Source organism: Desarmillaria tabescens, assembly GCF_030435595.1.
Source record: "Desarmillaria tabescens strain CCBAS 213 chromosome Unknown EV420scaffold_1, whole genome shotgun sequence".
NCBI lineage: Eukaryota > Fungi > Basidiomycota > Agaricomycetes > Agaricales > Physalacriaceae > Desarmillaria > Desarmillaria tabescens.
Window position 1 is genome coordinate 1,922,257 of NW_026848300.1, and position 27,311 is coordinate 1,949,567.

The 27,311-nt window shown below is 48.1% G+C and overlaps 15 protein-coding genes and 1 non-coding gene across 16 annotated transcripts; 7 read left to right on the forward strand and 9 right to left on the reverse strand.

Annotated features, from left to right (window-relative positions):
• Positions 1 to 46: 46 nt before the first annotated feature.
• On the forward strand, positions 47 to 3,215 carry EV420DRAFT_1634130 (uncharacterized protein; the record flags this gene model as incomplete). The annotated part of the gene is made up of 14 exons (XM_060476275.1): positions 47 to 116; positions 166 to 591; positions 646 to 689; positions 746 to 968; positions 1,018 to 1,120; positions 1,172 to 1,242; positions 1,290 to 1,418; positions 1,472 to 1,717; positions 1,769 to 1,865; positions 1,916 to 2,055; positions 2,105 to 2,355; positions 2,402 to 2,497; positions 2,557 to 2,832; positions 2,886 to 3,215. 14 exons carry the CDS (start codon positions 47 to 49, stop codon positions 3,213 to 3,215), a joined length of 2,502 nt encoding a protein of 833 aa, XP_060339506.1.
• Positions 3,216 to 3,218: 3 nt separating this feature from the next.
• Positions 3,219 to 4,128, reverse strand: EV420DRAFT_1258025 (S-adenosyl-L-methionine-dependent methyltransferase; the record flags this gene model as incomplete). Its single annotated transcript, XM_060466869.1, has 4 exons — positions 3,219 to 3,300; positions 3,358 to 3,424; positions 3,474 to 4,030; positions 4,085 to 4,128. The coding sequence occupies 4 exons, from the start codon at positions 4,126 to 4,128 to the stop codon at positions 3,219 to 3,221; spliced, it is 750 nt and encodes a 249-aa protein (XP_060339507.1).
• Positions 4,129 to 4,152: 24 nt separating this feature from the next.
• On the reverse strand, positions 4,153 to 5,021 carry EV420DRAFT_58564 (uncharacterized protein). The gene is made up of 3 exons (XM_060482675.1): positions 4,691 to 5,021; positions 4,471 to 4,639; positions 4,153 to 4,422 (listed from the first exon to the last, which is right to left on the reverse strand). Exons 1-2 carry the CDS (start codon positions 4,849 to 4,851, stop codon positions 4,492 to 4,494), a joined length of 309 nt encoding a protein of 102 aa, XP_060339508.1. The 5' UTR covers positions 4,852 to 5,021; the 3' UTR covers positions 4,153 to 4,422; positions 4,471 to 4,491.
• Positions 5,022 to 5,054: 33 nt separating this feature from the next.
• Positions 5,055 to 7,346, forward strand: EV420DRAFT_58543 (uncharacterized protein). Its single transcript, XM_060482673.1, has 5 exons — positions 5,055 to 5,845; positions 5,898 to 6,065; positions 6,118 to 6,713; positions 6,769 to 7,052; positions 7,103 to 7,346. Exons 1-5 carry the CDS (start codon positions 5,192 to 5,194, stop codon positions 7,201 to 7,203), a joined length of 1,803 nt encoding a protein of 600 aa, XP_060339509.1. The 5' UTR covers positions 5,055 to 5,191; the 3' UTR covers positions 7,204 to 7,346.
• EV420DRAFT_58544 (AAA domain-containing protein) lies at positions 7,347 to 7,966 on the forward strand. The gene is made up of 2 exons (XM_060482674.1): positions 7,347 to 7,619; positions 7,668 to 7,966. Exons 1-2 carry the CDS (start codon positions 7,490 to 7,492, stop codon positions 7,910 to 7,912), a joined length of 375 nt encoding a protein of 124 aa, XP_060339510.1. The 5' UTR covers positions 7,347 to 7,489; the 3' UTR covers positions 7,913 to 7,966.
• On the reverse strand, positions 7,966 to 9,763 carry EV420DRAFT_58650 (uncharacterized protein). Its single transcript, XM_060482681.1, has 2 exons — positions 9,590 to 9,763; positions 7,966 to 9,532 (listed from the first exon to the last, which is right to left on the reverse strand). Exons 1-2 carry the CDS (start codon positions 9,691 to 9,693, stop codon positions 8,020 to 8,022), a joined length of 1,617 nt encoding a protein of 538 aa, XP_060339511.1. The 5' UTR covers positions 9,694 to 9,763; the 3' UTR covers positions 7,966 to 8,019.
• A 56-nt stretch (positions 9,764 to 9,819) lies between these two features.
• On the forward strand, positions 9,820 to 13,889 carry EV420DRAFT_1496229 (uncharacterized protein). The gene is made up of 10 exons (XM_060470879.1): positions 9,820 to 9,969; positions 10,019 to 10,229; positions 10,279 to 10,391; positions 10,441 to 11,145; positions 11,191 to 12,406; positions 12,471 to 12,896; positions 12,950 to 13,003; positions 13,057 to 13,139; positions 13,193 to 13,280; positions 13,336 to 13,889. The coding sequence occupies exons 1-10, from the start codon at positions 9,917 to 9,919 to the stop codon at positions 13,792 to 13,794; spliced, it is 3,408 nt and encodes a 1,135-aa protein (XP_060339512.1). The 5' UTR covers positions 9,820 to 9,916; the 3' UTR covers positions 13,795 to 13,889.
• On the reverse strand, positions 13,881 to 13,952 carry EV420DRAFT_t30. Its single transcript has one exon. It is a non-coding gene; the product is annotated as a tRNA-Met (tRNA).
• Positions 13,953 to 13,978: 26 nt separating this feature from the next.
• On the reverse strand, positions 13,979 to 14,845 carry EV420DRAFT_1496232 (uncharacterized protein). The gene is made up of 3 exons (XM_060470880.1): positions 14,604 to 14,845; positions 14,333 to 14,548; positions 13,979 to 14,280 (listed from the first exon to the last, which is right to left on the reverse strand). Exons 1-3 carry the CDS (start codon positions 14,802 to 14,804, stop codon positions 14,248 to 14,250), a joined length of 450 nt encoding a protein of 149 aa, XP_060339513.1. The 5' UTR covers positions 14,805 to 14,845; the 3' UTR covers positions 13,979 to 14,247.
• A 68-nt stretch (positions 14,846 to 14,913) lies between these two features.
• On the forward strand, positions 14,914 to 17,325 carry EV420DRAFT_1496233 (uncharacterized protein). The gene is made up of 8 exons (XM_060470881.1): positions 14,914 to 15,176; positions 15,227 to 15,368; positions 15,425 to 15,531; positions 15,578 to 15,659; positions 15,711 to 15,728; positions 15,785 to 15,823; positions 15,884 to 16,746; positions 16,799 to 17,325. The coding sequence occupies exons 1-8, from the start codon at positions 15,049 to 15,051 to the stop codon at positions 17,001 to 17,003; spliced, it is 1,584 nt and encodes a 527-aa protein (XP_060339514.1). The 5' UTR covers positions 14,914 to 15,048; the 3' UTR covers positions 17,004 to 17,325.
• Positions 17,326 to 17,434: 109 nt separating this feature from the next.
• EV420DRAFT_1472899 (proliferation-associated protein 1) lies at positions 17,435 to 18,995 on the forward strand (the record flags this gene model as incomplete). The annotated part of the gene is given in 7 exon segments (XM_060469088.1): positions 17,435 to 17,521; positions 17,587 to 17,746; positions 17,802 to 17,862; positions 17,882 to 18,219; positions 18,273 to 18,433; positions 18,487 to 18,701; positions 18,758 to 18,995. 7 exon segments carry the CDS (start codon positions 17,435 to 17,437, stop codon positions 18,993 to 18,995), a joined length of 1,260 nt encoding a protein of 419 aa, XP_060339515.1.
• A 106-nt stretch (positions 18,996 to 19,101) lies between these two features.
• EV420DRAFT_1258670 (CTAG/Pcc1 family) lies at positions 19,102 to 19,419 on the reverse strand (the record flags this gene model as incomplete). Its single annotated transcript, XM_060466908.1, has 2 exons — positions 19,102 to 19,243; positions 19,292 to 19,419. Coding segments are annotated over 2 exons (270 nt in total), but the record flags the coding sequence as incomplete, so codon positions are not given.
• A 250-nt stretch (positions 19,420 to 19,669) lies between these two features.
• EV420DRAFT_58996 (uncharacterized protein) lies at positions 19,670 to 20,827 on the reverse strand. Its single transcript, XM_060482712.1, has 6 exons — positions 20,614 to 20,827; positions 20,469 to 20,557; positions 20,298 to 20,418; positions 20,139 to 20,245; positions 19,831 to 20,068; positions 19,670 to 19,776 (listed from the first exon to the last, which is right to left on the reverse strand). Exons 1-5 carry the CDS (start codon positions 20,710 to 20,712, stop codon positions 19,894 to 19,896), a joined length of 591 nt encoding a protein of 196 aa, XP_060339517.1. The 5' UTR covers positions 20,713 to 20,827; the 3' UTR covers positions 19,670 to 19,776; positions 19,831 to 19,893.
• Positions 20,804 to 23,622, reverse strand: EV420DRAFT_58848 (peroxysomal citrate synthase). The gene is made up of 22 exons (XM_060482693.1): positions 23,449 to 23,622; positions 23,223 to 23,395; positions 23,157 to 23,169; positions 23,058 to 23,107; positions 22,885 to 23,002; positions 22,745 to 22,830; positions 22,601 to 22,694; positions 22,477 to 22,545; positions 22,253 to 22,423; positions 22,178 to 22,198; positions 22,107 to 22,120; positions 22,012 to 22,057; positions 21,888 to 21,959; positions 21,826 to 21,838; positions 21,714 to 21,766; positions 21,549 to 21,653; positions 21,496 to 21,498; positions 21,420 to 21,442; positions 21,296 to 21,369; positions 21,202 to 21,246; positions 21,058 to 21,155; positions 20,804 to 20,998 (listed from the first exon to the last, which is right to left on the reverse strand). Exons 1-22 carry the CDS (start codon positions 23,523 to 23,525, stop codon positions 20,944 to 20,946), a joined length of 1,473 nt encoding a protein of 490 aa, XP_060339518.1. The 5' UTR covers positions 23,526 to 23,622; the 3' UTR covers positions 20,804 to 20,943.
• Positions 23,623 to 23,636: 14 nt separating this feature from the next.
• EV420DRAFT_1496252 (ERG4/ERG24 ergosterol biosynthesis protein) lies at positions 23,637 to 25,536 on the reverse strand. The gene is made up of 7 exons (XM_060470882.1): positions 25,136 to 25,536; positions 24,870 to 25,084; positions 24,602 to 24,817; positions 24,311 to 24,551; positions 24,178 to 24,259; positions 23,993 to 24,127; positions 23,637 to 23,944 (listed from the first exon to the last, which is right to left on the reverse strand). The coding sequence occupies exons 1-7, from the start codon at positions 25,521 to 25,523 to the stop codon at positions 23,878 to 23,880; spliced, it is 1,344 nt and encodes a 447-aa protein (XP_060339519.1). The 5' UTR covers positions 25,524 to 25,536; the 3' UTR covers positions 23,637 to 23,877.
• Positions 25,537 to 25,716: 180 nt separating this feature from the next.
• EV420DRAFT_1634143 (uncharacterized protein) lies at positions 25,717 to 27,088 on the forward strand (the record flags this gene model as incomplete). Its single annotated transcript, XM_060476276.1, has 4 exons — positions 25,717 to 25,775; positions 25,826 to 25,923; positions 25,977 to 26,039; positions 26,088 to 27,088. 4 exons carry the CDS (start codon positions 25,717 to 25,719, stop codon positions 27,086 to 27,088), a joined length of 1,221 nt encoding a protein of 406 aa, XP_060339520.1.
• Positions 27,089 to 27,311: the final 223 nt, after the last annotated feature.

Genomic DNA, 27,311 nt, shown 5'->3' on the forward strand with positions numbered 1-27,311 from the left:
GGGAAAGAAAAAGAAAGCGGCCCGAGGATACCGTTTGACCACCAAAATGTCTTCAAGGACAAAAAATACGACACGACTACCAGCCAGCATCCTGGAGCAGATAAATGGCACATCTGGTGTGTCAAATCTATGCTTACAACTCTTAATGAATAAACTCATTATAAGGAAACGACGAGCCGCGCCGTAGGAAACATTCCAAGCCTACCCTCTCTCGGAAGGAATCCAGGAAACAAGAACGTTATGCAAAAAAGCACAACAAGGCTACCCACTTCTCCGGAGGCCCTCGCGCTCCCAAACGACCTGCAGAAGAGGAGCTTCATGACTCCACCAAGCACAAGAAACCTAGACTCGAGCCAATCCCTAATTCTGCAAAAACTGTTGTCACCGATGCTCCCAGTTCTACTACGAGAAAGGTCAACAAACCCTTGAAGAAGCCTAGAACTCCATTAGAGAAGCTGGCCGGTGGTCCCACAGCCAAAGTCCAACCGCGTACTTCCAAGGAGACGGAGGAGGACCGTTACATTGCGTACTTGGAGTCCAAACTAGGGACAAAAGACAAAAGGAAATCTGGTGAAGATGATGGTCTTAACGGTGCGTTTCCTCCTCTTTGTATACCTTCAAGAGTTGTTGATAGTATGTTTCTAGATCTCCTGGAATTCACATCGACGATAGGAATGAACGCCCGTGACGTATGGTCACTTCTTTAAGTTTGCCACGGTTATTGAAAATTTACTATCTCCTCTAGGATGAACATGATGATGAATCAGATGTCAATCTAGAAGACGACAGTGAAGATGACGCACAAGAGACGCCAGACGAAGAGTTGGAACTGAAATCACCGGATGAATCTGAAGACACACCTGAAGATGTTTCAGGAGAGGAAGACGAATATGAAGAATGGCATGGAATAAATAGTTCCCCATCCGATTCAAGAGAGGATGGTGGACAGGCTGCCGAGACTCCTACCGGTAAGTTTATTCATCTAGAAGAAGAAACAGAGGTTTATTTCTGTTCAAGTCTCACGATATATTCCACCACATCTACGACATGCCCAAACTTCCGAGAATGACTCCGAGGAAGTCATCAAATTGAAGAGAAACCTCAAAGGTCTACTCAACCGGTGCGTCACGAACTCGAGTACATGTGACAGACGTACTTAAGCATTTCATAGCATGAGCGAGCAGAACTTGTCAAGTATTCTGGATGACGTAGAAGAGCAGTACCGAAAACACCGGCGTCACGGTAAGTCACATATAGCGACTGCTGTCAATCCCGCTCATTTTCTGCAGATGTCACTTCCACAATAACGGCCCTTATAATTGACGGGATCTCGTCTCACTCCTCGCTGCTCGATTCTTATGTCGTGTTACACGCTGCATTCGTGTCAAGTCTCCATAAGATTGTCGGAATCGAATTCGGTATATTCTTCGTCTGCTTCGTGCGTTAAATGTTTCTGAATAGTCATGATTAGCGGCGTATTTCATTCAGACTCTTGTGTCTTCATACGAAAAGTATCACCAGACTATTGGCAGTGATCCTTCAACAGAAGTTGAGGAGGAGACGAAGGGCAAAGAGTGTTCGAACCTTATAGTTCTCCTCTCAGAGCTGTATAACTTCCAGGTTATTTCTTGCATACTCATCTTCGATATCATTCGAGGTATACTGGAAAGTAAATTCTCAGAGTTCAACGTCGAACTGCTATTGAAGATGTTGCGAAGTGTGTAACTTGATCAATGCCGTGACTTTCTTACATTAATACTGCATACAGGTTCTGGACAACAGCTTCGTCAAGACGATCCTTCCGCCCTCAAAAGTATCACGGAAATAGTCCAGAAAAAGCTCTCCGAGATCGGCGAAAAACCTAGGTACTTGTACGGTGTCAATTTCAGATATCGTTACTAAGTATTTTCCATAGCTCACGGACTCTTTTCATGGTTGAGACTCTCACCAATCTCAAGAACAACAAAGTCAAGAAGTTAGCGACCCAAAATCAAGGAGGCGAAGCTGTTGAACGGATGAAGAAGTTCCTTTCGGCGCTGAGCAAGAAGCGGCATGGTCAGTACTTTTCTTATTCGAGCGTTCTGTCTTCCTCAAAGTGCGGTAGTTGCTGCGAATGAGCCACTTAGGGTCTCGCTGGCTGATCTTCACTCTGCCGAGAGCAAAGGGAAATGGTGGCTTGTCGGCGCCGCGTGGGGCGGTGATCCTCTGGTTGATCGTCAGGAGACGCAGAAAGAAGCAGTCTCCGGTGCATCTTCGGTGGCATCGTCAAACAATGCCCTTTTGAAACTGGCACGCAAACAAGGAATGAATACTGACATACGACGAAGCATATTTGTTGTTCTTATGAGTAGCGAAGTGAGTTCCTTTTCTTGCTCTTCAAGTCAGTATTCAATTCGATTAGGATTACGTCGACGCTTGTGATAGGTTGTCGCAGCTTAATCTATCCGAGGTGCAGCAGCGGGAAATAATACGAGTCCTGCTCCATTGCTGTGGTAATGTCGGTACCTCTTCCAACCTGCACTTGGCAGAGCACTGATTAAGGGCGCAATTCTGTAGGAGAAAACATATAACCCGTACTATACTCTGGTTTGCCAACATCTGTGTCGCTCGTCTCATTCCTACAAGGTGACGCTGCAATTCTGCCTTTGGGACTTTTTGCGGGACTTGGGAGAAGAGGAGGTTGGCGGTGCAGAGGTTATAAAGAGCATCAAGGAGAGTGGTGGTCACAAGAGCTTCGACCTCAAATCCATTTCATCAACCCGGCTTCGGAACGTCGCTAAGGCATATGCGTGGTGGATATCCAAAGATTGTGTTACACTCGCTATTCTGAAGGTAAAATTTTCCCTTTCAATTGCCAGTAACCTTGATTGAAAGACGTTCCATAGCCTGTTGACTTTACGCTTCTGAAGCCTCAGACAAAAAGGTTTATGGGAGAGATGCTTTCTCAGCTTTTCATAAGCACTCAAACGTCATCTCCCTTGATTGGATCCAACGCCAAGACCCTTTTGACCGCACGGGATCGAGCTGCAATCGAGGAAGTCTTCATTAAAGCGACAAGAGTGCAGAACCTAGCGATGGGTTTGGTTTATTTTCTGTCGAATATCACGCAAGACGATAAAACCAACGATGAGGCTGAGGAAAAATTCGTTAGGTGGGCGATAGAGGTGGCCAAGGACACTTTGCGCACTGGTGTCGACGTTGTCCCTAATCTATGATAGCTACATCTTTTTAAATGCAACACTAGAACAGATACTTCCACTTTTACCACCGAACATGAATGTGGGATGCTGTATTCGTGAACTGGCGAGTATGTCTTAAGTTTTGGATTTTATCGATGAGGTATACAATTGAGCTCACTGGTATACAAAGCCCGTCTCCGGCGTTACGAAGTGTGCTTTGAGCTCGTCTTCAGTAAAGTTACATGCTTGGAATAGATGAGAGTGCTTGCTGAACTGTCGTAAACATACACCTACATGTTATCAGGAAGAACCCGTCTGCTTTTAGTAGCCTGGCAGCACGCGAAGGGTACTGATACGCAGGTGAACGACCTAGCTCATCCCGCTGCCCCAGAGCGATGGCATCGTAAGTTCCCTTATCGAGAAGAAGATCCCATTGACCGGACGAGTTCTCCTGATCCATATGCGGCAGCACTGACGGATCTTCAGAGAGAAAGTCGCGCTGGTCAAAAGATATACGCTCGCCATCTCGTGTCGATGAGATTTTCTGTGCAAGTTGGACAGCATCCATACTATAGTCGATACCGCAGAGAGTCGTCGCGTCGTATCCAGCTTCTAGTAAAGCAAAAAGAAGTGTGCCGTTACCACTACCGATCTCAAGAATTGATGGACCCTGCGAAGATGGCACATTTTCTACCGTCCAATCCACCATCTTTTCCACGCTCTCTTCGCCAAACCTGTCGCATCGGATCGGAGAATAGGGATGGTCAGTTAAAGGGAGGACATACCAAATTTCACCTTCATCGCCTGTTTCATCAAAAATTTCTAGTTCTGTCTTGTAAACGTCATCCCAGCTACACGTATTTATCGATATTGGGGTGAAAGGGCAGAAACAACAAAAAACTTACTGTTCTTTGTTACCAAGTTTTGACGGCTGTAGATCTGTACTCATGCTAGTTCAGTGCAAGGTGCATGCTGCTTAGTCAGCAACATGAAAATCGAATAAAAATGTTGTAAGTATGTACAGTGTGCGGTGCAGAATTCTGTGGTAAAGTGGGTTCGCCTTTTGTGACGACGGTATGCGGTATGCCCCAATCACGGTGGACTACCGAGGATGAGACGAAATGAAATTGCATGCTGACAGGTGGACGCCGTTTAGTGAAATGGGATGCGGATATTGTCATATTAGCTGGGTGATGAGAACGTATTGATACATGTCCTTTGTACAGTTATAAGTAAGTATAGCCTGAGAAGTAATTAGCTTTGGAATGTATGAGTGAACCGGAGAACCTACTTGCGAAATCGCAACTTTCTATCATCGTTTGCCTTCCGTCTTGTCGAGCAAATCTTTTGCCTCATTAATTTTGCTGGCAAGATAAGGAGAGCCGCCTCTGTCGGGATGATTGGCGAGCATTATATGACGGTGAGCATCTTTTACTCTGTTACGCAGCAGGGGTCCGTCCCTAGAGAAGAAACCGTGAATGAAAGTCGAACAGAGGATCGCTGTGACGCACTTTAGTCCAAGGATGGCAATAGCCTCTTTTCTATCCATCTTGGCTTTGAACCCTCCTTTGACCCACTGCTCTGCTGCTCCTTGTCCGACCCTCCGAAGTAGCTGACGACCAACGAGAGCGGCAGTGATAGCACCGACACCAAATGCGAGAGGGGTAGCCATTGTGAATGGGCGTCGATAATCAAGGTCGTAAAATAGAAACCTCGGCAAGAAAGTAAAAGGTGATCACGTGCATCGACCGTCGATCTGCCCCACACCACGATGGCGGCGAAGTTTCGAATCCAGGCAAGCGGCTCCGTCTTCGTGCAATCTAAGAAGGATGCAAACTAAATACGGCGATTTGAATTCTAGAATTTCCTAAGACAAGCGCTGGTCGTCGAGTCACAAAGGAGGCGCCGCTTGATGACCGCGCCGGATGGCGCCTAATGGCTGATGTCGTTCTTAAATTGATCAACAGCACTGCTGCCTGCCTGCCTTCCCCTTCCTTCCTACCACCTCAAGCATGGATGCCCAACGCCCCGGTTTTGTCCTCCAACAGAACATCTACACTATTCCCCATCCTTCAATTATTGTCTCTCGTCACAACGCGAATGCATTGAGAGCAACGACACTACATGATTTTATGGCTTCTGTAGCTACAACCGGTCATCTGGGAATAGCGCCTGTCTATGGCTCCAAATGCGCACTTTCCACTGTCGCTTTTGCATCTTCGACCCACGTTATGATCATCGACTTTCCAAGACAGAGAAAGGGAGGGGGGAATCTTCGTGCTTCAGGAAAGCGCCCCGCCCTAGACTTGCTAGAATATATTGTTCTGCGCAGCTCTTATCCGAAATACGCCTTTCGCATGGACAACGTAGCACTATCGCTCATACTTGACCTTAGTTTGCCTATTGTCAATGGTGTAGACCTATTGGACCTTCAGTCTAACCGACAGTCCTTCGAGTCAGTTCTCGTCGCCTTGGGCGGTAAAAGCTATCACAGCCAGCTCGATCGTAACAACGTCGCGACTCTATTTCAGCAGGAGGAAAGCAGTCAGACACTTGATAAGCACACTGCTTTGCAAGCCTGGTCGGCATGCCGCGCCGCGATGCTTGACCACATGGCGACCGCAAGCGACGCTCCGAAGATCTCTACGTTGAACTTCGATCAAGCAGTAAGGACTTCGTTGTTAATGTGATGAACCATGCTGAATTATGTTATCATAGCGCTTAATGGTTCTGGCAAAGATTAATCGACACGCGCACCGTCTGACGGATTTGAAGCCTGTCAGAATGCGCAATGAAGTTGAAGCAGCGTTTAGCCATAAGTCCGGCAAACTGAATGTTTCTTCTGCTAGATTCAAGAATCGAATCAGACAATCAGGTGCATGGCAGGTGCGTAGTGCTTCAGTCTACAGACATTCTTCCATTAATCTCAAGCATGCAGACCATGGAGATCTCGTCCACTGATCGGAATGGTAAACACAAGACTACTCCCGGTCGTGTCCTTAGAGTTGAAGGACGTGCTGCAACAATCGCAATTCAAGGCCACTTGTCAACAACCCAGGCTCCCCTCAAAGTTACAACTATAGGTAGAGAAGAACCGACTCAAGCTGAGCAGGCTAGAGTTATGGTAATTCTCGCCGCTCTACAACAGTCATCTGCCATCCTCGACCACCCGTTCATCCAAGCACTCTGGTTCCCACGATCAGAAATATCCTGGGCTACTCTCCCATCTTTTACTCGCAACGTTACCATCAACTTCCCAGGCCCACTAAACAACTCTCAGCGTCGCGCAGTCGATCTCATTCTTTCAAACCGTGATGCCGATAGGGTCACCCTCATTCAAGGGCCCCCGGGTACAGGGAAGACGACTGTCATAGCAGCTGCAGTCACGAGTGTAATCGCGTCCACTGACCGGAACCGGACACTATGGCTTGTAGCACATTCCAATGTTGCTGTCAAGAACATTGCGGAAAAGCTGGCATCGATTGGATTCTTAGGGTTCAAGATTCTCGTCTCGAAAGACTTCCATTTCGACTGGTGAGTGACTTTTTTTTTGAATGTTGAAACTCTTCACTCGGTCACATTCCTATAGGCATGAGCACTTGTATAGATTGATAGAATCCAACCTTGTCCGTTCGGATGATTTCGTCCCCGACAGAGCGGCTATGGAAAGGCTGCTTCTAGATTCGCGCATCATACTGTGCACCCTCAGTATGCTGTCCAACGACAGGATGTCCACTATTGCTCGGATAGTGCCAGTCCAAACAATCATCTTCGACGAAGCAAGTCAGATCGAAGTCAGTGACTATTTTCCTGTGATACACCGGTTTGCATCTTCGTTGCAAAAGATGGTCTTCATTGGAGACCACAAACAGCGTACGTTTATCATCCTTTTTCCCAGTTTGCCATTATCTCAGAACTTGTAGTGCAGCCGTATGGTCAGAGCGACATTCCAGACTTGGAGAGTGTCTTCGATAAGCAACACCTTGATCAGAAAATACACATGCTTGACACCCAGTGTGAGTGAATTTACTTGCTCGCATACGCTACGACTGCCCACACGGTCACAGATCGTATACCTAGGCAAATCGGGGATTTTATATCCGAACATGTCTATGACAAACAACTCAAAACGGTCCATGATATATCCTCGAAGACTTGCTGCCGTTTTGTCAACGTATCGGGTGGACGGGAAGGGGAAAGAAGTAAAAGTTGGATTGTGAGTCTTCGCCTTAAAACAATCGGTTTGACCCATTCACGCTTGAGTTCAGAATGAGAAGGAAATTCAAGCTGTGGTCAAGATTGCAAAAATAATGCAGGACCGCGGCAAATCATTCAAGGTGATAACGCCATACGATGCGCAGAGGTCCGCCATCGAGAATGCGCTAAAGGACGCTATGCTGACTTGGAAGGATAAATGTTACAATGTCGACTCCTTTCAGGGTACGTCGTGCACGGTTATCAGTCTCAAACGAAACTCATATTTCTCAGGAAATGAGGACGACTATATCATTGTTTCCGTCGTACGGTCTAAGAAGCTCGGTTTTCTCGTAAATGAACGCCGTGTTAATGTTATGTTGACACGATGCAAGAAGGGAATGATTATATGCTCTAGCCGCGCTTTCTTAGAAGGAATTGGCTCCCGGTCTTTGATCGGAGGATTGGCAGCGCGGATGGGCACTAGATCATGGGTTGAATACCATGAAGTACTAAACGGTAGACTTCCTACAATTTAGAGTATTTAGAGTATATTCATATCGCCGGTAATTCTTCCGATATACTGGATGGTTTTCATTGGTACTGAAACGTCCGGAAACGTAACAGTAATCACCGTAGATAATCTCTATACAATTTCTATCTTCATTCCAACCTCCTTCAGTATGTTTATGCGATAGATCATTCTTCGCTGTTCTTCGTCAGAGTAACCAGAACAGTCAGAATCAAACAAGGACTGATTTAGTCTCAGGAACACTGTATTGAGCCTTACGACACCACTGGGAACGGTGCATCTCGACTCAATCATGTCAAGAAGGCGCTCGGGGCGTGATCGTGTACGAGGTTGTAGATGAGAGAATAGCAAATCGAGATGGAGATCTTGCATCTTTGGAAGAATTATTGATTGGTTGGAAGATATCGTCAATGGGGGAAATAAATCATCGTTCCAGACGAAATTACGAAGTGTTAGGCTGATGATGTTGGGCAACACTTGGAACACCGGTATAATTTCAGATGCTAGAATGGCTGTCTCCTGTCTGTTCCACTCGCATAGCGTGAAGTGGGTAAGGTTGCTCGACGACCGAGCCACAAAATCTTCGATGGCCTGGTACAGCGGATATATCTCCTGCGACATCCACTTCACCTCCAGTTCTTCTAGCTGTGACGCATGGAGGTGATTCAACAGTCTGTAGTCGCACAGTGAGAGACTGCGAAGATGCTCGTGCACCACCATAACAGTTGGTATAACAGGAGCGAAGCGAGAAAGTAGCCGGCATTCAGCGAGGTTGGGTGCTTGATTCAGATACTGTATACAATCATGGATGCCCGCGTCATCCACGGAGTAAGCATTGAGCTGATTCCAGGGCACTTGGAAGATGGGGGTAGTTCTCCAAAACTCCTGGCTGGAGATATGGAAGGAACGGAGGAGAGGTGCGTCAGCGAAAATATCGGTCACACTGCCTGCGATATCCTCGGGATTCGATATAGCAAGTTTAACTTCCGTGAGGAGAGGAAGATGACCCCGGATGACTCCAAAACACGCCAAGGTTCTGCCGTTGGCATACAAATGCATAGTGTGCCATCGATGAGAATGGGCAATCAACGATTGGACAAGGTTCTGCCGGTCATGAGTAGGCCGGGATGTAAGTTTTACATGGAAATACAAACCACGCTGCCCGGAACGGTCCAGCCACGTCTGCAGGATTTCGCTTCCATGTTTCTGGTCAGAAGATAGGTACAAATGTGTCCAAAGCGGTTGCAAAAAGAGTGCGGTCTCCCTCCAGCTGCGACATACGTGGCTCAGCCGCAATGGCACAGTATTGGCAGCCGAAGAATAAGATTGGCCATTGGGAGATATAGCGGTAGCTTCAGCGACGGCGAGCAAGAAAATTTCAGCAATGAGTTCTGCGGGGATTTTCCTAATGGGAGCGAGGGCCATTTTTTGCCTCCTGATACGCGACTTCAAGAGGGTCTTTTGGTCGCAAAGAGTATCAAGAACTGCCTGGAGAACCTCTATCTTCCTCTCGACCATGTCCAGCTGGCTTTGGGTCTCGAGGAGGATGGATCGCACTTGCTGCTCCTCGTGCGGAAAGTGGCAGTCATTGCTGCGTAGAAGCAATTCTATGACATCCCCTCGAGTCCTGTAGCAGCAATGCTATTAGAAAACCACTCTAGCTAGTGAGAAAAACGAAGCTTACATGGTAAGAAATGTTTTGAATTTAGGAAAAGGTTTTGTCGTGGCTGCTGTTGCTCGGTGGCCGTTTGCAACGAGCTTACTCCTTTCGAAGTATCCACGGACCATACAAGATTGAATTCCATTACGTCTTTGGAAGAGTTCTCGAGATTGCGGTTCTGAAGGGAGAAAGGCGGGACGAAAGCACCGGAAGGATCGGACCGTGCGCCCATGTCATTTTCCCCGAAAAGGGCTTGCCAATTGACTACCATCTGACTCTTTGTCGCGACGTCCTTCGGTCCGAGCCCTATGCGACCATTGCAGAAAATTACAAGGTAGTTTTCACCTCAAAATGGGTGTCAAGTCTCTGTGGAACCTTTTGACGCCTGTTGGGCGGCCAGTCATGTATGCGGTCCATCTATATTTCAATTCCGTCGTGCTGAATAATGTACAGGTTGGAGACTATGGAAGGCAAGACGATGGCTATTGATTCAAGTATATGGATCTACCAGTTCCAAGCCACAATGCGAGCCAAGGACGGACGTGCCTTGACGAACGCCCATGTCCTCGGTTTCCTTCGTCGGATATGCAAGCTTCTCTTCTACGGCATGAAACCTGTTTTCGTCTTTGATGGAGGTGCACCGGCGTTGAAGAAAGCAACTCTTGTGAGTGTGCCCATTTGCAAAATTATGGACAGATGTTATATTGTCCTAGACTGAACGCAGGAAGAAGAAGAGTGGTGCAGCGGCAAGTCATGCCAAATTGGCTGAAAAACTCTTGGCTGCGCAAATGAGAAGAGAGGCTCTTAATCATGTAAAAGGAGCACGGTACGCTGACGCGTTTTTATTCGGTGTTGGTACACTGACTTGTCAACAGATCCTCTACAGGAAAGGCTCCTGAAGGTTCGGTAGCCCTGGATGACAATACCGTGTATCTCGAAGATATTGATCCATCTATGCCTAAGTCCTCTCCTAGAAAAAACCCGGCGCCTGCTTCTGCTCAGACCTCACCAACGAAGAAGATATATGACCATGATCCCTACAAGCTCCCGGAAGTGGATCTGGAAGAACGAGTGGCCAAGGCTACGCGTTCGGTGGAACCAGATCCCCGCCTGGCTACTGAGGAAGAACTGCGCGCCTTCATTGAGGAAATGCGGCCCGAAGATTTCGATGTCACTTCTCCCGCCTTTCGTGAGCTTCCCACGGAGGTGCAATACGAGATCGTTGGCGACCTACGGCTCAAGTCTCGGCAAACTTCTTATTCGCGATTACAGCAAATGTTAAGGAGTGCTCCTACACCTTTGGACTTTTCTAAGCAGCAGATCAAAAATTTGCAGCAAAGGAACACTCTGACCCAACAACTTCTCATGACGACAGACAGCATAGGAAAGGCCCATATTTCCATACCTGTTCGCATTGCCAGTGAACGGAATAAGGAATACATGCTCATCAAAAACGAGGGGGAAGGGGGCGGCTGGATACTTGGCATTCGGGACGATGGAACCAAACAGAAACCAATCGTTCTTGATCATGAGCACGACGAGGACGAGGACGAGGACGACGACATGGAAGAGGTTTCTATGTAAGTCTCTGATTTTCGAGGCATCCTTCGTTCCTGATTTTGTAGACCAGGGAGCACCCAACCCGACCCTGATCTGAGAGCCTTCCAGCGGGAAATGGCTTTGAGTTCAATAGCCGGCCGCCACACTCAGACGTCTTCAGTGAAAAGCAAACCGCCGATAAAGTCCCGGCAAGCCCCTCTATTCCAGCAGGGCGACAATTCTGACATCGATGGCGCTTCAGAAGATGAACAAATGGCTTTGGCAATCCAGCGGTCCCTTGATGATAGGTATGCAGTATCCGCCTCGCCACCGCCTTCCTTTTCTGCGGCGCAAGATATCTATGCATTTGAGGACGACATAGGTGACAACCGTTTCGCATCTACTTCTAAAGTAGAATATCGACCACATTCGATTCCGATTGTCACCCCATCTCCCGAAGGTACTTCATCACTTTCTACATCTCATATCAACCCTGCGCCCGTAGCCAAAGCAGCGTCGCCCATCCCTAGTGTAGAAGAGCCATCAGCCTTTGGGACACCTGTCCTACTCATGTCCGGCGCGCAACCTCGTCAATCTGAACCTCAGATTTCGCCTACAACAACACCGCCCTTGCAACATCCTCCCTTGTCTTCTAGGCCCTCAGAAAAAAATGATACAGAGATGGTGGGCGATGCAGCTACGAGAGACCGCTCTGGTATCGTGGAGCATGCTGATCATCTCCTGCGTCCATCCTCTCCTTCGCAACTATCAGCAGGAAGTCCTGTCGTTACCCAGTCGATGAATGAAGATGACTCAGATATGGAAGAGGTTACTATTGAACACCCAACGCTCCCAGATTCTCCTCCATCTCAATCTCAAATTCAGCCACTTTTTGTTCCCGATACGGTTGAGAATCTTGTTTCCATAGACAACGAGGATCATGCCACCAGCGAAGACCTAGAATATGTCGATCCAGAACCCAACCCTTCAACCCTCATGATGCACAACACCTTTACATTGGAGACGTTCGAACCGCTTTCAGACGCGTCTCGTTCATCTTCTCCCGACGATACGAATAAGTCGCGTCCATCTTCGCCCATCGAGAATTGGGATGCCGCTCAAGAGATGGACCCTGATGCGGAAGAGGGTGAATTTGCACGATTCGTCTCACAAGTCAAAGGCAGGGATATCAATGATGTCCGCCGCGAAATTGACGCCGAAATAAAGTCTTTGGATCAGCAACGTAAAGCCGCCATGCGAGATTCAGAAGACGTCAATCAGCAGATGGTCAACCAAATTATGGTATGTATAGCTTCCGTTTTCTCGAAAAAAAAAAGAGTGAGCTTTGCTGATGAAATGACGGTAGATGATGCTGCGTCTCTTCGGCATTCCATATATTACTGCCCCAATGGAGGCGGAAGCTCAGTGCGCAGAGCTTGTCACGTTGGGGCTGGTGGACGGCATTATTACTGACGACTCAGACGTGTTTCTGTTCGGCGGTCAGCGCGTTTTCAAGAATATGTTCAATCAGTCAAAGACCGTTGAATGTTTTCTGACCAGCGATCTCGCCCGAGAACTTGGTCTCGATCGGGGCACCCTCGTGAGACTAGCCTATCTATTGGGAAGTGATTATGTGGATGGTCTTCCTGGTGTTGGCCCTGTCGTCGCCATGGAACTCTTGAAGGAATTCCCGGGAGATGGCGGGCTCCATAAATTCAAAGAGTGGTGGCTCAAAGTGCAAACCGGCAAAGATAGGGAGGAAGATAATAAATCCACCTTCCGCAAGCGATTTGTAAGTAGACGAATGTTCACTTATCTTTCTCGACTGAGCTTCTTCTTTCACAGAAGAAGAAATTTAAGGATCTGTATCTGCCCAGTGAATGGCCCAACCCTGCTGTGGTCAGCCCTTTTCATCATTTTTTGAAACCAATTATCTGAGTCTCAATTTTCAGAGGGACGCGTATTATCATCCTGTTGTTGATGAGTCTGATGAGCCTTTCAAATGGGGCCTACCGGATCTTGACGCTCTCCGCGGGTAACCTCTTTCTATACTGATACATTGAAACTTTTTAACACGGTCGTTGACAGATTTCTCCACGAAGAGCTCGGATGGCCGCAAAGCAAAGTTGATGACTTGCTCGTTCCCATCATCCAGAAAATGGGAAAGCGTGGTCAGGTACGCTGGCCATTTAGATAGCAGATTCATAAGATTTCACATCCGTGTCTTACAGGCCGCAGCAATGAATAGACAGGGAAACCTGAACGGATTTTTTGATGTTGCTGCGGGAAGCGGAACTTTTGCACCTAGGCGAAGACAAGCATATGCTAGTAAACGTCTACAGCAAGTAGTCTCGGATTTTCGGAAGAAGAGAAAAGCTGGGGCCAGTTCTTCTGGGTCTGTTGATGAGGAGGGGTCGGATTCGGGCGTGAGTGAAGAAGATACGCCAGTCAAGAAGAGATCGAAAAGTAGTGCAAGGGGAAAGAAAGGACGTGAATCTGCTTCGCATCGGCGCGGACGTGGCCGAGGCCGCGGTCGACCTAGCAGTACTAGGAAGATGTCGGAACCTTCTTCTGGTGAAGATGCTGAATTCAGCGAAGCCGTTATAACAATCGAAGCACCTCTCTCTGCACAACTTCGGCCCCGCCCTAAACCAAAACCTATATACAAGGGTGCACCAGAGTCAACGTAGTGCTAATGTTTATTGCAATCGATGATTAGAATTTCATCGTTCGAATCATTTACGATTTGATACAAGCAGAAATAAAAATGGAATCCTAGCAGCAACTTGTTTCGATCAAGTGACCTCGGGGTTATGGGCCCCGCGCGCTACCACTGCGCCATGCTGCTGACATAGTATGTTTTTCGCACGCTGACTACATTAGCATTGTCCTTATCCCACTTGTTTACTTCAGTAATTTTCCATTTCGCAGTACGTAGGTGACAGGAACGTGGTAAGTGAGAAAGAACTTCACCAAGAACGAGGATAGAATAGATCATAGGGCATCTGCGAGGAGCAAACGCTGCTCGGGTACCAAACTCAGTCGGCTAGTGGGGAACGTCACCGAATATGAATTGGTGTCGATTCGCAATATCAATTCATCGATTGTCTCTCGTTCGTGGGTGTCTTATAGATGTGCCTATCCTAGTCCACGTCGCTCTCATCCTCAACCCTTGCCTAAGAAAATCATGGTGAGCAACTGTATGCAGTATACTGTTAGATGACGAACCTTGTTTGCATCCATACCACCAAGTTCAGTCACTAAACCACCAAACGGGTACTCGCGGCGAATGGCGGGCATCTCTGGTGTCAGAGCGTATTTCACAAGGAAGCCGAACGAGACGAAAGAGATTACTGCGTAGGTGAAGTGGCGCAGGGCGATATGCGGTGCGATAGTGGGAATGTCTGGACCCCACATGGAGTACAGCTCTTCTTGTTCGTGCACCTACAGAGCAAATAAACACGAGATAGAAAAAAAAGTTGAAAAAAGGAAGACGTACAGGGTCGCCGAAGTTGCGCCGCAATAGTGGATCCTGCCAGCCTGTCGCAGGAAGATATTGTCGCGATACATTGGGAACCTTGGGGTAGTCGTCATCGCTCTCTGGGTCCTTTGCAGCCTCAGTAGCGTAGGCTCTTAGCTTTGCAGCCAATGCTGCAGCAGGCCTTGCGACAGTGGCGGCGCGCCTGGCAATGAGCGACATAGTTTACGGAAAGAATAGGTAGGAACACGGTAACAGTCGACGGGAAGGAGCACGTGTCAGATAATTTCCAAAATGAGATGTTCTTGTCCGGACCGATTTCGGCGGATTTCCAGAATTCAACGGCCATCATGGGTTGACTGAACCGGACGAACCTGTATTTCGCGACAAGATTTAGCAAGATCTTGAGATTTGCCTCGGTTATATACTTCCATTCATTTCAAACGTTCTTTTTCCCTTTCCCCCCATGAATTCAAGTACGGTCTCTCCTGCCGTCAAGGACGTCGAGGCTCTCCTTCTGAAGGAACGTAACTGCAGGCGCAGACCCGGCGACGTGCCCTACCCTCTCAACTACAACATGGAAATGCTGAACTTGTACGGCGCGTTTCTCTTCTTTCAGAGTCTATCTGATACCTGCTTTATAGCGATATATGGGATCATATGTTTTTCGTCAGTTGCTGCAGAAGAAGCATATCTATGCATCAGTTCGACAAACCCCCTGCTCTCGTACTTGACCTAGGGTGTGGGAGCGGTTATTGGGCTATAGAAGCTGCTAAGCACTGGCCAGTGAGTTCAACCCCTCACTTTTGCGCCCGGCGAAGGCATCATATTCCTCTCTGCAGTCCAGTACGATCATTGGATTCGACCTGAAAGAAATACAACCGAGGCTTTACGAGATAAGCAGTCACAAAGATTTGGCTCGTCGTGTCAAGTGGCTACATGGCAATCTGTGAGGATTTTTCTGTTGGCGTTAGACCGTTCTGACTTGACGGTAGACTTGACGGGCTACCTTTTCCACCCGACCATTTTGATTTCGTACGAGTGGCGCGCATTGGCCTGGGAGTACCCGAGGATGAGGTACGATCATTTTCACTAAACCCATTATCATCCTTAACATTCTTGTTCTAGTGGCAGTATGTCTTGGAGGTATGATTCTAACCATTGATAATCACCAACCAATCTTTGCCTAATTATACTGATAGGAAATCTCACGCGTAATGAAACCCGGCGCTCCAATAGAAGTGCGTAGTTTCATTATCCGGTCGATTGTTTGCAAAAACTGATTTTCCTGGACTTTTTAGCTATTAGAGGAAGATTTGATTTTTCCTTGCTCCCAACCTGTTCGTCCTCGAACACGGCTTGGCATGTCTATCAATACCAACGTTCCGGACGCCTACTCAAGTCGTTCCTCGACCACTCTGTCCACGAGTCCCTGGCAATATAGTTCCGACGAAGGCTCCGAGCCTAGCCTGAGCTTGAAGTCAAAATCAACGCTTGAGACCCTCAAGGAACATCCAACCTCCGTGCCGCATACACCATATCCTGCACAAACCCCCGACCGTACAAGGCGCATGTCCAACACGTTGTCGACCCTTGTGGACACATCCGAGCCGAGTCCGGACCATTATCATGACCTGGCCGGTCACCCTCAAGATCACTCTAAGCTTAAGGCAGCTTGGGAAGCGATGCTTTCAAGGCGATTTTTAGCACCGCAGCTCCTTTCGGTTCTTCCATTTTACCTTTCGTCTTGCTTTACGGACGTTCAAACTCATCCCACGCTTACCATCGACCTCCCTCCCAATTCCCGATCATTCGCACATGGCACCAACGGAGCAAGCAATGGCCACTCCTCGAGCTGGATTGACTTGGATTCCCAATTTGTCCTCAAGTCTACCAAGAATGTCCGGCGATCCAACGAAACGGATAATATCTCGTTACGATCAAGTATCGCGTCTCATGACTCAGTACCTTCATGGGCAGTCATGCATCTTGCTAAAACCGTGCAGACCATTATGGCATGCAAGGAAGCCATTTGGAACGAATACAAGCATTTGCAGCTTGCTCCCGAACTACCTCCTGTTGTGCGGACTCCGAAAGCTTTCCGTACAACCCAGCAAGCGTCTGTCAGGGAAGATTTTGATAGTGCGTGGGCGAATTGGCAAAAGTGGGTGCTATTTGGGAATTGCTTTGGAACGATCCCTGATGCAATCCCTTAGCGATATGATGGATCGCATTGGCATGCGGGACTGTCTTTCCGTCGAGCTATCATGGCCAGAACCTGTCGGAGAACGGCCTGATTGGCGGATCTGGAGAGACAATGTCGACATCAAGCCTGCGGAAGTAGATGACGCTTCTAAAGCCTTATCAAGTCCAGAGTTGTGTAGGGCATTGAAAGGCTTTGTGGCATGGAAACCCCGATAAAATCGAACATTGGCCTGATACGGCCTCCTTTGACATTCCTCTTTGCCTCCGTTTTCGACATCATCAACGCATTGCTATCTATATATCATCAGCTATAAAGTATCTATCTGTGGACGGATATACGGATCCAACTTGTAAGTACATGCTCTTGCTCACTGTAATACCCCAAGACCAGGCATTTGCGTCTTGCGTAGACTGTAATATTGCCAATACCATTTATCCAGGATTTTTTGCATATAAAAGTAGATGTCAATTATCTAACTCAAACACAATTCTCTGCTTCCCTTTCCGACGATTGTGCATGTACATCGACTGTGAGAACGATGACGGTGTCAACATCCGAATACGGTAACCGTTCAAATTCAATTGGCTCATCCACGACCTTCATCTTTTTTTCTTCGACGCCTTGAACGAATCCACAAAAAATCGCAATGGCCGAAGAAGAAAAACCCGCTGTTGCCGTTGATGCTACCAAGGCTGCTCCCTCAACAGCGGAAGCTGATTTGACTAAATACAAGGTTCGTTGTCAATGTCACTCGCAAAAGTGAAGAAAAAACTGAGTCAACATGTCCACTCGCTGCAGACGGCCGCGGATATCGTTCACCAAGTCATGAAGAAGCTCATCGAGCTGTCTGTTGAAGGAGCTAAAATCATCGATCTCTGTATCGAAGGAGACAAGCTGATTGAGCAGGGCACTGGAGCCGTGTACAACAAGGCGGTCAGGGGCGTCAAGGTTCCCAAGGGTGCGTATCAAGCTCGCGACCACATTGTAAAATCTCGCTGAATATGCTTTTCCAGGTCTTGCCTTCCCAACCTGCATCTCAGTCAACAATTGTGTTGCTCATTTTTCACCGTTGGCGTGAGTTTCTTCTCCCTAGCTTCTTGCAAGATCGTCTTGGGCCTGACGTGTCCTTTGCGGTCCTACTTTTGTTTTTCAGCTCGGATCCTCAATCTGAGCAGGTCCTGGCTAAAGACGACGTGGTGAAGATCCATGTTGGAGCACACATCGACGGTTTCGCCTCCATCAGTGCTGAGACAATCGTTGTTGGTGCATCACCCGAAAACCCTGTTACTGGACGCCGGGCGGACGTCATCAAGGCCGCATGGCATGCGGCGGAAATCGCTATGCGGACTGTCAAAGTCGGTAACAAAAACTGGGCAGTTACGGAAGCCGTCGCAAGTGCCGCCTCGACATGGAACTGCAAACCTGTTGAAGGTATCTGATGGTCTCTTGACCATACATTAATCCTGTTTTCTGATGCCTTATAGGTATGCTGTCCTGTGAACAGAAACAAAACCTCATTGACGGCAAGAAGCGCATCATCCTCAACCCCAGTGAAGCTCAGAAGCGAGACTTTGAGGCTGTCACGTTTGCTGAGGGTGAAGTGTATGGTATTGACATTCTCATATCTTCGGGTGAAGATGGCAAGGTCAGTGGATCTGCATATTCCCTTCCGCCACAGTGACTTTAATGTCGTTGCAGGCAAGGATCGAAGAGTCCCGAACGACGCTCTTCCAACGCGATTCGGCGATCACGTATCAACTCAAAATGAAGACGTCTCGTGCCGTCTTCTCAGAGGTACAGAAGAAGGCTGGCGCTTTCCCATTCAACGTCCGTGTCCTCGAGGACGAGAAACGTGCCCGAATGGGTCTGCAGGAGGCCGTGCAACACAGTTTGGTCAAGCCATATGAAGTGATGTAAGTCCTTGCCGAAGTCGCCGTTAGGTAGCTGCTGACCGCTGATTTTCCATCAGCTACACTCCCGCAAATACCTTTGTTGCTGCTTTCCACTTCACGATTGCACTGCTGCCCGCTGGCCCCTCGCTTATCACCCACCCACCCATCTGGTACAAGCCTGAACTCGTCAAAACAGAGAAAGAACTCGAAGATGAGGAGCTGAAAGCCCTTCTCTCACGGAACTTGCGAGAGAACAAGAAGAACAAGAAGAAAAAGGCAAAGGCTGAGGAGGAAGCCGCATCGAAGGAGGAGTAACTTTGTGCAACCGGAACATCTTTGTAGTATCCTATTGCACTATCATCTTGACAGTTGTAGCACAATGTAGCACATCCCACCACTTGTCCATTTAACTACCACATATTCAAGGATATTGGCTTGATTGTACATGGCGTTTCTCAGCGTCTTCGCCAAACTGTTCTAGGGTACGAACGACAAGATCGACATTTTCTAAGAAGCCATTGACCGTCAAACGAGCTAGTCGGACGGTCAGAGTCTCGAAATTTCTGGAAAATATTGATTGGCGAGATGACAGTAGTAATACGAAGACTTACGCAGTCAAAATGCTGCCTTCAACGAACAGTGTACGTTTCACTGCCTGGGGCTGTAGTTCTGGATCGACCTCGATGGTTCGCTTGGCGATCATGGCATGTTTATGCGAGATGAACGGTATCTGCACGGATCTTTTACTAATAAGTTGGCAGAGTACAGATTGTCAGATGCGACACACATTGTATGCCAGTGTTCTGTTGATGAAGCCATGCGAATGGTAGTACAGAACCAAGGATGGATACCCGATATATCGCGCTGATCTTGTGTGATCACAATGGTAACCAAGGAACATAAAGGCGGACACAGTCCGATTGTACATATAAAAGTATTGAACAATGTACAGTTATCACATGAATGAACACAACACCGGCTGTAACAGTATATAAAGGAGAGGGTGTACCAGGAGATAAACGTGATAGGTGAACCAGTTCGATACCATCACATCTCGAGATATTTGAGCTCCGGAACCAACATTATACCACACACCCTGCAGAGATACCAGAAAAAAACACAGTAAAAGAAGAGTAGCACTTAGTGTTACTTGGATAAAAATAGTAGGGGTAAAAGAAGTGCAAGGAAGCCTTGGGCAACCAGCGGGGTATCATTATAGGGATAGAAGGAGGGCCGTGAACGTCGCTCCGAGGACCATAAGGGGTGCAGCAACTTGGTGACTCGCGCCATTTGAGCCCGGACCACTTCCGACGGCTCCGACAGGTGCAGAGGGTCCAGCGGAAGTGGCTGACGACGAAGAGGACGTCGAGGAGGCCTTGGCGTTGGAACTGGGGGTGACGACCAACCTGTTCATCAGTCAGAAACATCGCAAGAAGAAAATCAGTAATAATAACGAACGTAGTACCGGACGCCGTCGAAGAGACGGATGCGGAGACACCGGAAGCGGACGAGGACGAGGACGAAGCACTGAGGCAGCTAGCGTCGCTGCTTTCCGTGACGGTAATCTGCAGGATGAAAAGTTGAGAGACAGAACGATGCTATCAGTGGCAAACTTACCACTCCGCTCCAGGCTTCATTGTCGTTGCTGTCGACCAAGGACAACTGAATTGAAGTACCAGCAGGGATAGCGGCTGTAACATTCAAAGAATTACCCCAGTTATTGGAACCAAAATCCTGACTAGATGACCATTTTATAAATTGTTAAATCATAGGAGAACCGATACCTACAGAAAGTCGCCACAAGGATCCTGAGGGCTCACGAGTGCGGCGTCTATGGGCGAAGCGGTGGAGTCCCATGAGAAACTGAGTACTTGACACTGTCATAAAACTGAGCCGACCAAAACGCCTTGTGTTTTCACAAAAATAAACAAACCTGAGCGACCGTGGAAGGGGCATAGACATTAAAATCAGCGAGGACGCCATTGAAGACGGGGGCAAGAACGAGCGCAAGGGTAAGGAATGTGGAGAACATCTTCGCAGGATGTAGGGTAGAGTGGCGGTATAAAACAGGAAAGGGGAGGAGGACGGCAAGAGGATAAAGGGAAAGGGACAAGGAAACCTCCAGGCCAGCAGGCGTTCAGCCAAATATGTCCAAACAGCCTCACGGCTTCCAACTCCGACGGGCTGATCACACCAGATCCGGAACGAACCCTTGGCATTGTTATAATGAAACACATCATAAAAGGAGTAGCCCCTGCTCAGCCTACAGCTTTGCTTTCTGACCCTTGAACGAGGCGAGCATGGTCCTCTTGGAGATCCTGACAAACGTACGTGAGTAGGTAAGTCGCTATGGGCACCATCAACTGCCGACACTTACCCAGAGTGTTCAATGGGGGAAGGCGTTTCCTTCAGCCCTTCCACAGGCACCCGCTCGTCAAGAGGCACATACGCGCGCTTGGCTGCTCCGACGTAGATCTGGGCGACGTCAGCTTCGTCGGATGTTGCACTCACATGCACTCACCTGTTTTGGTCGCCAAATCTTTACCCCGCCTTCTTGAAGCATCATCTAATTATCGCGGATAAGCCCGGATGATTCTAATCGGCGAGATGCGCACCTGTCGCCAATGCGCAAGCCACCCCACTACTCGTGGCACAGCAAACAACACGGGGAAAAAATCCAGGGGGAAGCCTGTAACGATAATTAACATCTACAATGATCCGGGAGCACCGTGAACATACCCATGGCGCGATAAATCAGCCCACTTCAGCGAACATGTTGAGTATTTTTGATCTTCCGATCACGTACACTACGCACCTCCTGTAATTCACGTTAATTCGTGCGTGTAGTAGTAGATCGGACAAACATACCAGAAATCAACATTTGGGGCTAGCTTCCTCTTAATAAAGTATTCATCCTTCATCGCCGCCTCGTGGAGTGCCATGGCCGTCTCTAGTAGTTCGTCCTTTCCTGTTCTAATTATGCCGATAGGGGATCAGCAAATAGAGACCCTCCATATATCTATAATGACTCACACTTTGAAGACCTCATCGGCCGTTTTGCGCACGATGAAGGAACGTGGATCAGACTACACAAGGAGGATTGAGCATGCTAAATCTGTTATATGGCTGGATGGGCAAGACGCACAGTTTTATAAACCCTAAATACACAGATCAAAATATGGTCATTGTAGTCAATTCTTAACGAACCTGTGTCCAAAACCTGAAAGAACTTTTTCCCGTCTCTTTACGGCCTCCAGGAACGCCGGGACATTGGACGGGCTGCAAGTGCATACCAGTCAGAACGGAAACGTTACAAAACGGCATGTTCTACCTTCCAATAGAGATAAGCATACGGATAACAGCCTCGTTCGCACCACCTAGATCATGATGAGTTGGGAAACGGCGTCATGAAAGTGGCGAGGATACCATGCAATGGCCCACTTTATCGGAATGCGTCAATTTCCGCCACCAGATCGGAGAAGGGAAGACAAACTTACTACAGAGATGCGCATCCAGCACTTTGAAACGTGGTAAAACAAAATACAAAGTGGAGCGAAAGACCATTAACTCACGCGATGGCAGAGTAGGGATCAACTAGCGAGCTACCCGTCTGCAGGACCGTTGTCGCTGAAGCGTTTAACTCATGATCGGCGTGAAGTAAGAACAGGACATCCAGTGCTTTTTCCAAGACGGGGTGTGGAACGTAGTCTTCCTGTCCAAGGTGGTCCATTTGGTACATGAATCTTGACATATATATGCGTAAAAATTCCTTCAAGGCACAAATCATTGTACTTACGATCCGGTGTAGCTCAGACCAGTCGGTGGCGTCACAAACTCACGTCCTTGTCGGACACGATATGCCATCCTAGATGACACGTTCATTTTCAAAAACAAAAAGTGATATGGGAGAATACACGTACGCAGCAAGCGTCGTGGCCTTCCCTATCAGCCTATAGATTTGTTTGTCCATCACAGCCAGAGACTCTTTAGAACCTCTTGTAAACAGATTCTGACCTAACTTGCTATGTCAGTTAATGAAAGCATATACGACAGATGGAACGTACCTCGCAACGATGGATTTGCCTCCTTGTAATAAGACCCCAGATAGGCTAAAGCACTCGTCAAAATAGCCATCGGGTGCGCATCATATCTAACCAGCTGTCAGCTGTGGCACTTCACGAACAAGGGAAAAGGAAAATTCTACCGGAAAGAACGGAAAAATTGTTCGGCGTCAGCGTGGACGACGCCGTGGTGCATCACCTCGCTCTCGAAGACATGGAGCTGGGAGGCAGTTGGTAGTGAGCCATAAATCAACAGGTATGCTGCAGATGAGGTTTGGTTAGACACTTCAGCCGAAATAGCGGCGAAAACCCTTACCTGTTTCCAGATGGGACGAATGAAGTGCTAATTCTTCAATTGGATATCCTCTAAAGCTAGAGTGAGAATTATGAGATGCCAAGTATTCATGCCACGGACCTGTAGCGGAGGACTGAGGGCCTCAGTAAGCACAGAAAAGGGAGATGATGGGAGTAGAAGACAAACCGCCCGCCTCTCCATCAATGTAGGTAATCTGACTGCGCATAACCGCAGTATTTAAAAATCCCTTGTCAGATACACGCAATCCTTTCTCGGTTTCATCTTCCTCTCTATCTCCCACGCCTCTGGGAGCAGATATGGCCTTGAAGGCTGTCGCTGGGATGCTGTTGTTGGTGATTCTGTGCACAACGGTGAATCTGGAGTAATTGTCATCGTAGCCGACGTGACATACGGAATTTCATATGTCTTTCCTGTACGGTTGTCGCGAACGGTGAGGCTGCCGGTAGAGCCTGAGAGTGGCTTGCCCATGATGGCGGTGGATTGGAAGTAGAGAACGCGGTCGCAAACTGTACAATTGACTTTATATTCATGACGCGCCGGCTTGGGATATCACATGTGATGAACATTCGAATCACCTTCCCCAATGAAAAGCATTCAATTCAGCCGGCTGTGCGCTGCCGTCGCAAGCTCCATCATCTCAGAACGTCCATGTTCTCGGACAGCATTCGCTGGCAGCCTCCAATTCGTGCCTACGTGAGTATTTACAGGATAAAGGTTTTACATCTCCGTCAAATGTTCGTCAAGAGCAATATTTATACACTATTTGAAAGGAAGATAGGACCCCAAAACAAGTTAAACGTCTCTCAGCGTACCCGTACACTCAGTAAACATACGGTATGATGCGATAAGGAACCATTTTCTTATATTTTTCCCAGTCATCTCCGTATCTGAAACCAGATCAATCTTATAATCAAAAGTAAACGGATCCGACGCACTTTTTCTTGCAATTCTCATCGTCCCGGAGTTGGCGGTGGATCAACAAGACCGTGAAATAAGAGACATAGAAGTATGTGATAGGTGTTTCGAATCCTGTAGGCAGCGACCAGGCCAAAGCCATGAGAAGATCACCACTATAACCAGTAAGAACGTGTATCTCGAGAGGTCAACCAGCAGCACTCACAAATAGTTGGGGTGTCGTGAGCGACCCCACCATCCGGAAGTCAGTAATTTAGAACCGGAGGCAGTAGTAAAATATTGGAGATCTGCGCCATCGTTCGTTAAAAACAGAGGAGTGTCGGAGGCAAGGAACGTACTTTTGGGGTTCTTTCCATTACGGAAGTCATTCTTCTCACCATTAGCTGTTCGGAAGATGTAGTAGCCGGTCGCGTTGACCAGAACGACAGCGGCGGTTAAGAAGGGGCCAAGTTCAAGCGGCTTGAATGCAAGATATCTTGCTTGCAGAGAGTATGTGAATGGGACCCACGCAAGATCTCCGACTGAGAGCATAAAACCAAAACCGTCGGTAGTGATATCCATAGTTGTAAAAATGGCGGGCTTCGCGCCCTTAAGCATCACGCGTTTGACACGTGTATCTTGCAACGCACCTCATTATATAGGCCATCGACAACATACCAGCCTTGAAAAAGAAGGACTAGCCACATGGAATCTGTGACGCGACCAAAGCCTCCCCTCCGGACAGCCTGTTCGCACACCATGCCAATGTCAATCAAAGTCCATAATATAAGTCCGGGGCGGAGCTCGTTGAAGGATTTGATGTCAAAGGAGCCAATGGAAGGATTGAGTTCGCGGCCAATGAAAAACTGGATACGGTAGTCAAGGCTTGCTTAGAATGGAGAGACTGGAGGGACGTACGTCGTAAATAAAGTTGCCCGAGTTTCCTCCTAACGCCAAAAGTTTGCCTTGGCGGAAAGACATGGCGTATACGTAGATGCCTTGAATAACAGACATCAGGAGAGATGCGGTGACGAAGCCGACCCATTTGTCGTAGAAAAATGTGAACGCTTCGGGACCATACTTCTGTATAATGCCGGCCGTAATGCCCAGTGCCAACAGGAAAGTTGAAAATGCTGTGGGAATATAGGTTAGAGGTAACTGGTTCCGAGATAGAATGGTCGTACCATTAATTTTATATTTTTTCTTCTCCCCGGTGCGTAAAGTGACCCCCTCGATCTGATCACCTGGCAGCACGGCCCACGCGACGACACAAAACGCGTACCAGGCGATGTAGATGCAGGCGGCTTCGGTATCCCAGAGACCTTTCCACCATTCCGGACTTGATACAGCGAGAGTTACGCGATCAGGGATGGTAGCCAAGGTTGGTGGGCAGCCTCCTGATTCTTCAGCGCAGCCAAAGTAGAGAGCATAGGTGATAATGGGGACGGTGAGAGTAACGAAGAGCGCTCCAGGCGGACCAAAAAACTCGTAATGTGTCGTCCTTGGATTGAGGTCAGACTTGGACATGGCGGTAGGAGTAAAAGAAGGAAGTGGTGTCAGTTCGGCTGTCATACGAGTTGCCTTACCGGGTGTCATCAGCTTGGTCCATTACTTTCAGCAGATGGCCGTTTGTTTTCTGATTTCCTTCCTTCTTACTTATGGAGCAGAATCTCATCAGACAAACAAACCCGCTTTGCAAGGAACATAGAAATATCGGTACCCCCTAACCATTCTCCTATCACCACCTTTGCCGTTTACTTTTACAATGTCGCTCGCCCAGCGGCTCAACGAGCTTGCATCCGCCAACTCTGAGGGCCTTCTCGAGTGCGTCTAATGGGCTACTGCTATCGTATCTCAGGCTAACATAACGGCAGTGATGACGAGTATAGATTGCTTCGCCAGGACGTTTTTGAGAGATACTCACGTAACATATCGATCTCGGTGGAATCGCCTGCTGCCACTCATGGTCGATGTGAGTACTTTTTTTTCTGCTAGTCATTGCAAGTCTGAGATGCAGCACCACAGCGCCGTCTGGGGTCTCTTCATCGAGCAAGAAGCATGTCACCTTTCCTGCAGGCCGCGGTCGTGGTGAGTTTCCTGCCATTGTATTTTCCACCAAATTTTGAAGTCACTCAGCACAAGTCGCGTTTTCTCCTTCTACTCCTTCTACACCAACTTCTCCACCTACTAGTACACGGAGCAAGGCCTTTGTCACTTTTGGTGTAGCAGATCTCTTCCACCGTGCTACCAGCCGTAAACCTGCAAAGGATATCCCAGCAGCTTCGTCAAGTAACCCGACTAATTCCCTCAAGCGGGCCTTCATTCCACGCATGCTGTTCAGAAAACAAAGTGTTGACATGACGTCTATTCGCACGGCGTCTTCTGGCACCCACAACGAATCCTTCCCGATATCTTTGCACAAGGCTAGTTTGAGCCCCGGAACCTTCTCGCCCCCGCGCAGCCCTACCCGTTCCAAACGTATTATCACGCCGCCATCACAAACAAAGGTCGACACATCTATCAGCGATGATATTTTCGAGGACGGAGGGCTAACCACCACCGCGGGCCTCCGTCAGTTCATCAAGGAATTGGAAACGGAGCGCCAGCGGGTGCTGAAAGCCTTTGATGATCTTGAGAACAGTGCAGCGGAACGGCAGAAGCGACATGCTATGGCTAACGCTCTCCCTGCAAGCACTGAATGGCTTAATCAAGACAAGCTCGCTTCTTCCTCAATGCTCCTCCCAGAGGGACATATTCCAAACCAGGCATCAAATGATGCTCTATCGGTATGGTCCAACGCCTCCATATCACGAAGCAAATCATTGTCCCAGAAACCGTCAAGCCCAAATTCAATCCGTCGCAAGGGGTCCATTTCTTCTGTATCATCACAGGGCACATCTTTGTTGTCGGTCAATCGTCCGACCCTCAGCAGCCATACCAGTCTCTCACGCAGTTCGGGACATTTGCCTCTAGGTGTTCACGGCATGCGTTCTTCGGAGACCGTGGGTTTGGAAGATGACATGACAGAGATACAGCGCAGAAGACTAGAAGTTACTAGACGTTATGAGGCTAGACTGGAGTATTTGCGAGCGAGATTGAAGGGTGCCGAGTTGCATGAGAAGCTACTGAAGAAATAAGAGGTATCTTGGCGACGGGCGTTGTAATCTTTTCTGCTGCATATAGGGTATATGTATCTAATAATGTGTCCTGGTGACCATCATCAATGACTACTAATGTGTACTTTTCTACATACGTTTGAGACAACTTCGAACTGGGCTAGCATCCTGAGCATATGACGCGAACACGAGAACAAGTATGTCGGAAGCGGTGCAACGATGACCCCGATATTGTGCGAAATCA

Coding starts and splice junctions, on each gene's coding strand:
- EV420DRAFT_58564 (XM_060482675.1), bottom strand. CDS start 4,851: ATGGCTACCCCTCTCGCATTTGGTGTCGGTGCTATCACTGCCGCTCTC. Junction 4,640..4,690: donor ATTGCCATCCTTGGACTAAA/GTGCGTCACAGC, acceptor TTTCTTCTCTAG/GGACGGACCCCTGCTGCGTA.
- EV420DRAFT_58543 (XM_060482673.1), top strand. CDS start 5,192: ATGGATGCCCAACGCCCCGGTTTTGTCCTCCAACAGAACATCTACACT. Junction 6,714..6,768: donor AAAGACTTCCATTTCGACTG/GTGAGTGACTTT, acceptor ACATTCCTATAG/GCATGAGCACTTGTATAGAT. Junction 7,053..7,102: donor CATTGGAGACCACAAACAGC/GTACGTTTATCA, acceptor CAGAACTTGTAG/TGCAGCCGTATGGTCAGAGC.
- EV420DRAFT_58544 (XM_060482674.1), top strand. CDS start 7,490: ATGCAGGACCGCGGCAAATCATTCAAGGTGATAACGCCATACGATGCG. Junction 7,620..7,667: donor CAATGTCGACTCCTTTCAGG/GTACGTCGTGCA, acceptor CATATTTCTCAG/GAAATGAGGACGACTATATC.
- EV420DRAFT_58650 (XM_060482681.1), bottom strand. CDS start 9,693: ATGGTCCGTGGATACTTCGAAAGGAGTAAGCTCGTTGCAAACGGCCAC. Junction 9,533..9,589: donor TTCAAAACATTTCTTACCAT/GTAAGCTTCGTT, acceptor TTGCTGCTACAG/GACTCGAGGGGATGTCATAG.
- EV420DRAFT_1496229 (XM_060470879.1), top strand. CDS start 9,917: ATGGGTGTCAAGTCTCTGTGGAACCTTTTGACGCCTGTTGGGCGGCCA. Junction 10,392..10,440: donor AATCATGTAAAAGGAGCACG/GTACGCTGACGC, acceptor ACTTGTCAACAG/ATCCTCTACAGGAAAGGCTC. Junction 12,897..12,949: donor CCACCTTCCGCAAGCGATTT/GTAAGTAGACGA, acceptor CTTCTTTCACAG/AAGAAGAAATTTAAGGATCT.
- EV420DRAFT_1496232 (XM_060470880.1), bottom strand. CDS start 14,804: ATGTCGCTCATTGCCAGGCGCGCCGCCACTGTCGCAAGGCCTGCTGCA. Junction 14,549..14,603: donor GGCGCAACTTCGGCGACCCT/GTACGTCTTCCT, acceptor TTTGCTCTGTAG/GTGCACGAACAAGAAGAGCT. Junction 14,281..14,332: donor GTGGTATGGATGCAAACAAG/GTTCGTCATCTA, acceptor TGATTTTCTTAG/GCAAGGGTTGAGGATGAGAG.
- EV420DRAFT_1496233 (XM_060470881.1), top strand. CDS start 15,049: ATGAATTCAAGTACGGTCTCTCCTGCCGTCAAGGACGTCGAGGCTCTC. Junction 15,177..15,226: donor AACATGGAAATGCTGAACTT/GTACGGCGCGTT, acceptor CCTGCTTTATAG/CGATATATGGGATCATATGT. Junction 16,747..16,798: donor GCGTGGGCGAATTGGCAAAA/GTGGGTGCTATT, acceptor GCAATCCCTTAG/CGATATGATGGATCGCATTG.
- EV420DRAFT_58996 (XM_060482712.1), bottom strand. CDS start 20,712: ATGTTCTCCACATTCCTTACCCTTGCGCTCGTTCTTGCCCCCGTCTTC. Junction 20,558..20,613: donor CCCCTTCCACGGTCGCTCAG/GTTTGTTTATTT, acceptor GTTTTATGACAG/TGTCAAGTACTCAGTTTCTC. Junction 20,069..20,138: donor TCGACGGCGTCCGGTACTAC/GTTCGTTATTAT, acceptor CGTCACCCCCAG/TTCCAACGCCAAGGCCTCCT.
- EV420DRAFT_58848 (XM_060482693.1), bottom strand. CDS start 23,525: ATGGGCAAGCCACTCTCAGGCTCTACCGGCAGCCTCACCGTTCGCGAC. Junction 22,424..22,476: donor GGTCTGAGCTACACCGGATC/GTAAGTACAATG, acceptor ATATATGTCAAG/ATTCATGTACCAAATGGACC. Junction 21,156..21,201: donor AGATTTGGCGACCAAAACAG/GTGAGTGCATGT, acceptor GACGTCGCCCAG/ATCTACGTCGGAGCAGCCAA.
- EV420DRAFT_1496252 (XM_060470882.1), bottom strand. CDS start 25,523: ATGACAGCCGAACTGACACCACTTCCTTCTTTTACTCCTACCGCCATG. Junction 24,818..24,869: donor CGGGCAACTTTATTTACGAC/GTACGTCCCTCC, acceptor TACCGTATCCAG/TTTTTCATTGGCCGCGAACT. Junction 24,260..24,310: donor TAATGGAAAGAACCCCAAAA/GTACGTTCCTTG, acceptor ACGATGGCGCAG/ATCTCCAATATTTTACTACT.